General features: G+C 35.9%; 1 protein-coding gene across 2 annotated transcripts; it reads left to right on the plus strand.

Moving 5' to 3' along the window:
* Window positions 1-11069, plus strand: CETN3 (centrin 3). Of its 2 annotated transcripts, XM_008630136.2 has the most exons (5): window positions 1-80; window positions 2138-2273; window positions 3990-4104; window positions 6906-7097; window positions 10619-11069. In XM_008630136.2, the coding sequence occupies exons 1-5, from the start codon at window positions 64-66 to the stop codon at window positions 10660-10662; spliced, it is 504 nt and encodes a 167-aa protein (XP_008628358.1). In that variant the 5' UTR covers window positions 1-63; the 3' UTR covers window positions 10663-11069. The 2 variants fall into 2 exon arrangements, with proteins under 2 accessions (XP_008628358.1, XP_008628357.1); XM_008630135.2 differs by lacking the exon at window positions 10619-11069 and having other exon boundaries at window positions 6906-8297.

Below are 11069 nucleotides of genomic sequence, written 5' to 3' on the forward strand. Positions count from 1 at the left end.
CTGCGAGTCTGCTCCGAGTCTGCTCCGAGTCTGCTCTGACCTGGCTGGCCTGGCAGCGACACGATGAGCCTGGCCCTGAGGTCGGTACGAGCTAGGCGCTTTCCGCCTTGCCCCGCTCGGGGCCCGGAGCGCGGGCAGGGGTCCCTCAGGGCCGCGCCGCCCCCGTTCGGGAAGTGTTGGTGGAACGCGGGGCGTGCCGGGCGGTAGCGAGGCCGGGGTCATCCCCGACCTCCCGCCAGTCACGTCTGATCCCTTCGGCGCTGCCGGGGGGGGATCAGACACGTCTGTCTGTCGGGGGAGGGAAGGGTCCGGCGCGTCTGGCCTTGGGAGGTTCGCTTCTGGGTTGCCTGATGTTCCTTCAAAAGGCCTGTGAACAGGCATGAAGTTAAACTGCTCGGTTTTGTTTTGTTTACAAATTCTGATTTAGTAGCTATTGCATAAAGCGGCTTGGCTTTTCAAGCGTAATTAATATGCTTACATGGCAACTACGATCCTTAATTTTCAGGTCTGAGAACTTCACGCTTAGTATGGTTAAAGTAGTTGCAGAAGTGGCACTGAACTGCTTGTGTTGGACTACTGCTTTGTCTTTTGATAACTTAATTTTATGCTAAGCACTAAATGAACACTTAAGTACCCAGATTGCTCTTTCACAAGAGTTCGGTGTTAATCTGCTTTCAGATTTATAAATGGATTTCTTCATCGTAGCTCACAAAATCTGAGCTCCCTGGATCCCAGTCCTAATTAAGTAGCCAGCTCAGAGTTATTTTAGTCCTTCCAAGAGCTGTAGTAATTCAAAGCCTGTGTGAAATCACACTATCTCAGTTGGTCTGTTAAGGACATCTTACTCTTTGAGGATATTGTGGTTTGAAGCATGCTCAGCTTCTGCAGCTTGCACTTCTCTTGTCTGTATTTGGGACTTTTGCTTCAGTGGCTGTTGAAAGCTAAATCTAGATAAGTGTTTAACCTTAGGTTTTGATTAAAATTAGCAAAATGTTAAAGAAGAGCATAAAGCAGCTTATTAGAGGAGATTTGGAAACTTAATCTTGCAGGGTTTTCTGTTCACTCATCGGTAATTTTTATGCATTTTACACTAGGTGATACAGCACACATTCTGCCTCTGGTGCAAATGGACAAATGACCATAAAAAGCCTTTTCCTGAGAGTATAACATAAACTATATGGTAATTTAGGTTAGGAAGGACTTAAGGAAGTCATCTAGTCCAGCTTTCTGATTACAGCAACTTCCACTCAAAGCTAGCTGGGGATGCTAAGCACCTTTTATAGTTAGGTTCCAAAAATTTCTGGTGATGGAGAGTCCTTCCCAGTAGAACTGTTCTAGAACATCACCACATGCACTGGGAAAATATTTCCTCTTAGTTCCAGCTGCAGTTTCTCCTCCAGCTGCAGTTTTTTCCCTTAAATTTTGTAGTTATTATCTCTTGTCCTTTTACTGTGGTCCTCTGAAAATAGAAGCTTATTCCTAGACTAGCCAAAGAAAAGGGGGCTGTCTTTGAGAAAGATTTGCTGATTTGGAGGCTTCTCTCTTTTGTGTGTATACCAAAACAAAGCTAAAAATCTTCAGAACAGCATGTATGTGTGTGATCTAAAGGATTAAAAAAAAAAAAAAAGCCCTGCAAGTACTATTTATCTAAGAACTGTTACAGGCAACAAAGCTGATTTGTGTCACCTAATACCAGCTTTAGTAGCCGGACTGTCTGGCCTAGTTTGGCCTCCACTGGTCTGTCTGTCCCAAAATTTATTTTATTTTTTTAAGCTACAGTGTAGAAACCAACTGTTTTCATGAATTGTATAATTTCAACTGCTAATCTAGTTTGTAACCTCAAGAAGCCTTTTTAACTGATAGTTTTTCTACCCTCTTTTTTTTGTTGTTGCTTCTTAACAAAAATGCGTGTGCTGATTTTATTTTGGGTGGGGGACTGGAGGTGTCATTCAGATTTCACAAGGGAATTGTCTATTTCAAATGTTATTTTAAACTGGGAGTACAAACTGGGAGAATATTGACTAGGTAAGGTAGTGATTTCTGCAATTATGGTGAGTTTCTTATTGGTGGAAAATGTTATCTACAGTGTCATCTTCCCAGTAGAAATCTTCTATTACATTTCTTTCTCTTTATATAGGAATGAGCTCTCAGTAGACAAAACTAAAAAGAAGAAAAGAAGAGAACTGACTGAGGAGCAGAAGCAAGAAATTAAAGATGCCTTTGAATTGTTTGATACAGACAAAGACAGAGCAATTAATTACCATGAATTAAAGGTAGAAGTTTTCTTTAAGCAATTTTATAGCAGATACCTGTTCCTTAGTGAGTTCTTAAGATGTTGGCTGTATCTTTAAAAATTTCCTTCAAGATGTCTTGCTGAATTAAAGGAGCGAGGGGGAAAAAAAAAAACAAAACAGGAAATACTCCACTGGTGTAAGAATACACTTTTCTTCCCACTTTATATACTTAATGCAGTAACAGAATTGCTATAGCATTCTAAATAACCCTGGTATAATTGCCCACCAGGGATAAGCTTGGACAGATGACCAAGTGGGAGAAGCTTTTGAAAAACTGTTTGATAATTTTAAAGGTACTGTCTAACCTAAAGCTTGATGTTGATATCGGGTGTGCAGGTAAAAGATGTAAATCGAATTAGTAAAACTATTGACTACAAGCCAGAGCTTACCTGTATTTTTCAACAGGACACCTATGATTTGTAGGGATAAGGTGTGCTCTTAGCTCTGTGTGTGGGAAGCTCAGTAGGTGCCTGTCCCAAAGAAGGATGCTCCTAATGATAGCTATTAGCAGAGGGAGTTCAGGATGTCTTTCTGAGTAAGGTCTCCCACCTGAAAGTCCACAGAGCAGTAGATGAGGTTCACTAAACTCACTTTAAATCTTTTATGCATTTTTATTCTAATTATGGCATTGAGAACAAAAAGGGGCTTCGGAGAGGCCAGTGTTTCAGTCACGTATAGGGTGAGATTTTTTTTTTAAAAAATGCATTATCCAGTGTATTGGCTCTACATCCTGGCTCTACCAAGTAACTTGAGGAAGGAAAAAAAGTCTTACTTTTACTTAATTTGCTGTTACAGGAGTGTGTTAGGTAGAACAATTCCCTTATCTTTATTTCAGAGTTCAGGTATTTTATCTTTGCTGGAAGCCAGTGTGACTAGGGTTGTGCTGGGGACTGTTTTGGGACTGTTAATATGCTTTTTCTGGTTATGGTATGTATTGAATTCCCAGCTGTCATGATTACTTGAAAAGCTCTTTCTTAGCTGTCTAATTGAATATTGTCATTCTGAAGCTAATACTGTGAAAGAGCAGAAATACATAAGAAGAAAAACTGTGTATCTCCTTCTCTACAAAATCAGCATATAGCATCAATTTTTGAATAACTACTTCCATGGTTTTGCATGTGTGGTTAGCTTGTATTCATCAGTTTGGAGGAAGTCAGGGTAGTGTGTGGTGAGAAATAGCCATCTAAGGTGAAATGGGAAACTAAATGTTGACTCCTAAGCTAATGGAAAAGTAAAATATAGGTTGCCATCTGTGGCCCACTGGAAAAGCAATTAAAAGTCTTTCAGGACTTGTAAATCTGTGAACATACACGCACTTTGCCTGAAAAATGAAGAATAGTGTGCAGAATTATTTTCACATTTGTCTTAAAAAGATAAGATTTTGAAATGGTTTTGGAAATGAGGAATAAATTTACTTGTCCTGAGACGCATTTGGTCCAGTCCAGGTAAAATCCCTGAAAATGCAGAGGTTTTTTTTTTTCACTGTAACTAGATGTTCCATTTCCTAATAGTAGTTCTAGATGGTTTTAATATCCCAAGCTCTTTTCTTTTATTTATTTTATTTATTATTTTTACTAAACCACTAATGCTCTTTTTCTCTTGGTCAAGAAGGGAATTACTGAAATTAAAAAGAAAATCTGTTAAATCTTTATTTTGAGCCTTATCTATGGTTGCGCTTCCATTTTATTCCAAAAGGTGGCAATGAGAGCCTTGGGTTTTGATGTGAAAAAAGCTGATGTCCTGAAAATACTTAAAGATTATGATCGAGAATCAACAGGCAAGATCACCTTTGAAGATTTTAATGAAGTTGGTATGTGTTTGATTGTGTTTCTACCTCTAGAGATATTAGACTATAGTAGGGAGTACAAATTTCAAAGCTGTACTTTGTAGATTTCTTCAATTATTTATTACTATTAAGAAATAGGAGTGGGGGATGTCATTTCATATTTTTCTTAATATAGGTCAGTAGTGAAGGAAGATAAATATTTGTTTTATGGATGCTTAATTTGATACCTAGAGATGCATGATTGCTACAGTATAAAAGGAAGTAGGGTATACACAATCTTAATCTCTTTCAAGTTTACACAGAGGAAAAAATGCTAGTTTAAAGTGCAGATGTTCTTGTCTTGTTCATGGATCTTTGTAAGATTCTTCTTCCTGCTGTGGAAAAGGCATTTGGCATTGAATTTCATGGGAAGGAGTGAATACACAGACAAGCACTTAATATATATATTAATTATATATATTTATCTTATTTATATATATATAATCTTATATTAATATATAAGAAAAGATTAGAGAAACTGAAGCAGATTTTAAATATTGTACTTCAAGGATTTTCAACTGTTGATAAAACCAGTAGAATTAGTTGTTTCTTTCATCTGAAATTTGTGTATTGTGCAATTTTGTGTACTTTGAGTATGCAGTGATCTGCAGAATTTTTAGACTTGATGTTTCTTTGAAGATTTTAGGGGATTTTTGTTATACATAATTTATGCTTTTGCATACAATTTATGTGTACCCAAAAGTAATCTGTGTGGGTTTACATCTCTAGTTTATTATGTCCATGACAGTTCATTATGTTCATGATAGGTCCATTTCTTCAAGGTATTTGTTTTCTGTAGATTTTATGAAATAAAACACCCAAACCCCAGTATTTACTCTTGGCTACAAATAGCAATCTTCTTAATGTAGCAAAACAATTATTGTTTGAAATGTGGCCACATTTATTTGTTTAACAGTTTAATACTGGACAAATGTCTTGTTAATGACAGGTAATATTTTTGTAGTTATATTCCAGGTTAGGGAACATGGTTTCTGGTTCTTTTCTGATTTATAAATCCTATGTGGAAGTATTAAAAAGAAAGTGAGTGTATTGATTTGATAGTTGTAGTACTCTTAATATTACATCATTATGCTGTAATATTATATAAAATGCATATATTGTAATTACCATGCAATTACTTTTCTAAATTCCTGATACTCAGTCCTGTTCATTGCTTCCTTGTTCTGTCCTGGCTGTCAATATGGGCAGTCACTAAGTGCTGCAGGAAGCCAGGAAAATTCTTGTAGAAAGCACAGTATATACTTGGAAGGGGATCAAACCTGTTGGAAAACTTGAGTTGGAGTAGCGTACTGCTGTGGTGCAATATGAACTTGACAAAGAATTAAACAGGATATCACTTCTAACAGAAAGATTGGGGAGTTAGATAAAATAAGTTGTTGAGACATTAATTGTGAAGAGCTGCTGAATATAGCTAAGCAATTCTTGAGCCATCAATTTCTCTTAATGTTCAACTGAAATACATAAAGATGCAGTCATATTTTGTCTTCTATAGTTTTGTATTTAGAGACATTTTATTATTTCTCAGTTGTCTTTTTGCCACAAAAGGTAACATTTTTCAAATGATATAATACTGTCATGCAGCACTATTTTAAAAGAAAATATTTAAATTTGGGGTAAATCTGCAGATATATAAACTTCATTGCTGTAGTTGGCTTATAGGAGCATGAAAAAATTCTTTCAAGTTTGCTAAGCCAGAGCAGACATTCCATCTGCAGTTCATAGCAGATGGTAAGTGGTTCTTTATGTGCAAGCAATGTTGATGTGATTTTAATGGCTTTTTTACAAGATTAGCCCTGTAATACAAGACTAGCCAGTACAAAGATATGGAGATACATTATTGTTGGTTGGTCTGAAGTAATTACTAGAAAAATATTTCATGAGGCAAGTTTGTCTTTCCTGTTGCAGAAACTGACAAGTGGTTGTCTTGAAAAGAATAAAGGCTGAAGAATCCTTTCGGAATAAACATCTTGCAATTCATAGCAGCGTCCTTTTTATAACCCAACCCCTATGTATAGGCTTTTTTTGGTTTTGGATTTGGGGGGGTGTGGTCTGAAGTAATTACTAGAAAAATATTTCATGAGGCAAGTTTGTCTTTCCTGTTGCAGAAACTGACAAGTGGTTGTCTTGAAAAGAATAAAGGCTGAAGAATCCTTTCGGAATAAACATCTTGCAATTCATAGCAGCGTCCTTTTTATAACCCAACCCCTATGTATAGGCTTTTTTTGGTTTTGGATTTGGGGGGGTGGGATGTGTTTGGTTCATTGGTTATGGGTGCTTTTTGTGTTAGTGTGGTTTTATATTTAAAAGAGAGGTTCCATGTGGATGTTTTCCTTCACTTACTGTTTCAGTGTTCTCCCCAACTCAAAATTCTATCCTGATGAAAACATATAAAGTAAAAGAATTTCACATCTTCATCTAAAAAGCTGATGGTGTTTTTTCTGAAAATTTGGAATTTTGAAACAGAGGCATCCTGTGCATACTTTTAATTCCTATTCGAAAATGTGTAGAAAGTGTGACTGTGTCTAAACTGCCATGCAGCTTTCCACTGTGACAGTTACGTCCCAAAGAGCAGCTCAGCTTGTGAAAACAGAGGTGAGAAAGAGAGGTCAGATAACAGCCAAACAAATATGCATGTTGAATTGTATACAAATGTAAGAGCAGGTGAAATCAGACATATGTGTCCTTCATATTGTCTTAGTTCGCAAAGGTCGTTTTGCATTTACCTTTCAGAATTTTTTAGTCTAACTTAATTATCCTTCTTGCAGTGACAGATTGGATATTGGACAGAGACCCACAAGAAGAAATACTCAAGGCATTCAAATTGTTTGACGATGATGACTCTGGTAAAATAAGTCTGAGAAACCTGCGCCGGGTTGCTAGAGAGTTGGGTGAAAATATGTCTGATGAAGAACTACGGGCTATGATTGAAGAATTTGATAAGGATGGAGATGGAGAAAGTACGTGTTGGCAAATAAAACACCATATAATCTTGTTCTTAATTTTATTCTCTTTTTAGGCGTTGTTTTGTTATGAAAATGTCCTCTTAAGTTTCCTTCTAGATTACTTTAATCTCAAACATAATTTAGCTTACAAATAATGCAGACTGTTGCTTTTGACAGCTACTAGTCCTGGAGTCTAAGAATCAAGTTGATTCACCACCAACTCTTACTCAACCAATATCTATTAAAAGCTGGCTGAAAGTGTAGTTGAAGGTGGAGTAATTGAACTGATATGTGAGAGATTCTGTGTACCTACATTACATTTTTATTTCCTTATAAATCAGTAAAAGTATTAAAGTGCTGAGAGAAAGTCTTTTGATCACTTACTTAATATATCTGAAGTGGCAATGTGTCGTGATTTCAGCATTGGATATGGAGCATTAAGCTAATAAATCATGCTGGAAGTACCCTGGGTAGGGTCAGCTTGGATGGGTCTTTAACATACTTCTGAGCCTTGGAGTGCTGAAAAGTATAGTGTGAAAAATGGCTCTGGAATTGACAAGGCCCATACAGAGTAGGCTGCAGAAGGGATTTAGTGGGTAGATAAAGAATGAATTAGCAAATCCAGTTTGATAAGATGCTTATTAAATCACTGTGAACATTGAAACTTAAAGAGTTTTTGATTAACTTCAAAACATCCTTATTTTTACATCAGAAACCTTAATACCTGGATTTTGAGGACTGCTCATTTGAGACCTTGTACCTAAAGACTGTATCAGTCCATTGAATATCCTTCTTTCAGGGTGGTGACTTATATCTGAGATTTCACTAGCAGTTCATAAGTTTTCCTGTAAAAATAATATTTACTCTTACGAGCATCTGTTGGACTCAAAACTTGGATGTACTTGTGGAAAAAATTGTGTTGTCAGCCTTTAGACAGATAGTCTTCTATGGTGTTTGACATAAGTGGTATTTTTCAGAAGTTGTAGCTGCAGAGGTGAGAGTAGAATTCTTTGTGCGAATATGTTTTGTCATGTGTTGATATCCTGGGGCTGCCAAATGAGATGTCAGAATCATGGATCAATGTTCTTTTGTCACATTGCTGCTTGGGTACTACAAATGGAATGTAGACCATTAACCTCCTTTCAGGAGGGTTATTGAGTCATAATTATTTTGTGTCAGTGCTACGTTTTTTTAAATTAAATTGATGAGCTAAGAGTAAGTGGCTCAGTTTCCTCTTATTCAATCATCCATTCATTGTCTTTGTTAGAGCAATTAAGTAGAAGATTGAATATGGAAGATTAACAGCATAATGTTTATGTATGGTACTGTTTATCCTTAAAGTTCTGTGTGGTTTTGTGATTCTTTAAAGAAAACTGAGGCTGTTCATAGCTTTTTAAGATTCATTCTAAGAAGGTAAATTATCCTGTAAATCACCATTCCATTTGTCTTCAAGCACCTGGGACACATGGCAAAATGTTGCTGTCATCTAATTCTCCTTACTTTCCTGCCCTCAAAAAAAAAAAATCTGCAGCGGTTCATTGGTAGCATTTCTAATTGATATGTCAAATACAGAAATAATACCATTTTTGGTTTAACACCTTTATTACATTTGAGAGATTGTTTTGCTCACAGTGAAATAAGGTATCTTGTGTGGTACTCAGGTTACATGAGCCCTTATGTTCTCAGTGAAACCACTGAGCTCTACTGGTAGGCTGTATATAGACTTCTGTAAAAGAAAGTATGTTTTTTTCTGCCTTAAAAATGTAAACAATCTTATTTTGGTATTCCTGGGTTTGGAAATTACTTCTGGTTTTGAGCACAACTAACTTCAGAAACTCCATGGTGTCAGTTCATGCAATTTTGATCATCTCGTGTGGATGCACCTGTAGGAAACACTATCCAGTCTCATGTATCGGATTTTGGCACAGAATTAAGAAAAATACCCAAACCCACCGCTGAAAAAATGTGTGCTCTTAACTCTCAAGATTCTAAGTCAACGTTTTCTTTATTTTAGCTGTGATTCTAGTTTGTTCTTTTATGATCACTTATATTATGGAGGTGAGGGAAATTTGTTGCCATGAAAAACTGTGCTTCCCCTTTCATGGTGCTTAACTTGTGAACAGATCCTCCTCTGAAGAGGATTAACTGGGATTACTTGGGTTACTGAGAATCGTAACTACACTGCTTTTTGAAGCTTCTTTGAATGTTCCAAAATTTGTTTGTCATTATAGTGTTGTATTTCCACTTTGCAGCATAGTTTCAAGGATGTTGTAAACCAGAGAATATTTTGGAGACAGTGTTTGAATTCGTTCTGTTACTGTGTTGTTACTGTGAAAAAGCTGTGGAGATGCTTTTTAAAGTCATACAGTCACAGTGGTTTTGTGTCTTAGACTAGATGTAGCTATGTGATGGACTGGTACTTCAGAGCATAGGGCCCTAAGGCTAAATCTGCTTGTTTCATATTTTTTTACATGCATCACAGCAGGGCATATTTAGGCTTTTTGATTTTTTTATTCTTTAACATAGTTGAATTTAATTTTCTTCCAGCTGTAAATGTAGTTCTTTCTTAGCAGTGCTTTGTTTAGGAATAGCTTGGGCATGTTGGCTGGGATGGATAATTATCAGGGAGAATACTTCATATGTGTCTTGTCTTTTCCATACCACTGGCTTACTCTACTACAGTAATTAGTTGCAGACTGAACATGTTCACTGGTTAACTCTTTTACAGTGGCTGTGTTTTAACATATGAGTAAGGTCAGTACCTGAGGTATAAGTGCAGCAAAATAACTAATGAATGCTAATTAATTTATTATTATGACTTAAATTCTTGAAGTGTGTTTGTGTAAAATTTCTGTTCATTATAAATGAAGAATGAAGTTCAGATAGGGAAAGGCTCATCAAAAGTCCATTTTAATTCTAGCTAATTTATGGAATAATTGCTAAATGATCTTAAAATTTGTTTTGTGTTTGACAAGTATTACAGATTGGGGAGACAGGAATAGCATTGTTTGATCTATGATGGTGGTTTGGATGTAAATGTTTTGAATTATGATTTTAAGAATAAAACTTAATTCAATCATAACTAGGTGAGGTATTGTTGCTTGAGTATTCACTTAATAAAATTCAGATACTATTCTTAATATTTTTATAGACCTTCAAAGTAATGTTACTTTGCACAGCCTATCTCTTTTACAGCTGTTTCTCAGATTTTTTTTCTATCATGTTTCACTTTTAGAATATTTTTACTTTCATAATTAGAAATAATATAAGTGATTATAAGTTAGTTGGATTCTGGCTTAAGTATTCCACCTAACAAAGCTTGCATTCTGACTTCATGTTACCTGAAAAAACCTGTGCAAAACTCCTGTTTTAGAAGCAAACTTGTAAACACTTAACAGTAATGGATCAGATGCAACAAATACTGACAGAGAAGCCTTTAAGTAAAGTACAGATATCCATTATTTTATGGTTTATTGTTGTTTGCTGTTTGTCTAATGATGTGTTTTTTCCTTCTTTTTTTTTTTCTTCTTTTACAGTCAATCAAGAAGAATTTATTGCTATTATGACCGGAGATATTTAGTATTAGAAGAAAAGAAATTAACACAGCACAAAAGGGAGGAGTTGTTGGCCGCTTCTATTACAGTGTTTTGTCCTTTCATTTATTTCAGTAGCTGGAGTGATGCAGAAAGTTACTTGTCACAGGACCAAAATAAAAACGGGTTACATGCACTGATAATTCAGTACTTTGTATCATTAAATATTATCGCTAGAATAATTGACATACTATTTTAGAACAAGTAAGTAATGCTGCATTTCAGAATGTTTGAGTAACTGTTTGTAAAATAGCCTTGTCTCAGATTTCTAAATTGTATCATATTATAAGAACCTTTAGAGGTTCTTGATTTTGTGTTAGCATTAGCTGTGGCCTTAGTTTTGATACATAAGGTTTGAAAAAGTTTCCTTTAAATAAAACATTCTTTACTACTA

The sequence above is a fragment of the Corvus brachyrhynchos genome, unplaced genomic scaffold (assembly GCF_000691975.1).
Source record: "Corvus brachyrhynchos isolate BGI_N302 unplaced genomic scaffold, ASM69197v1 scaffold213, whole genome shotgun sequence".
Lineage (NCBI taxonomy): Eukaryota > Metazoa > Chordata > Aves > Passeriformes > Corvidae > Corvus > Corvus brachyrhynchos.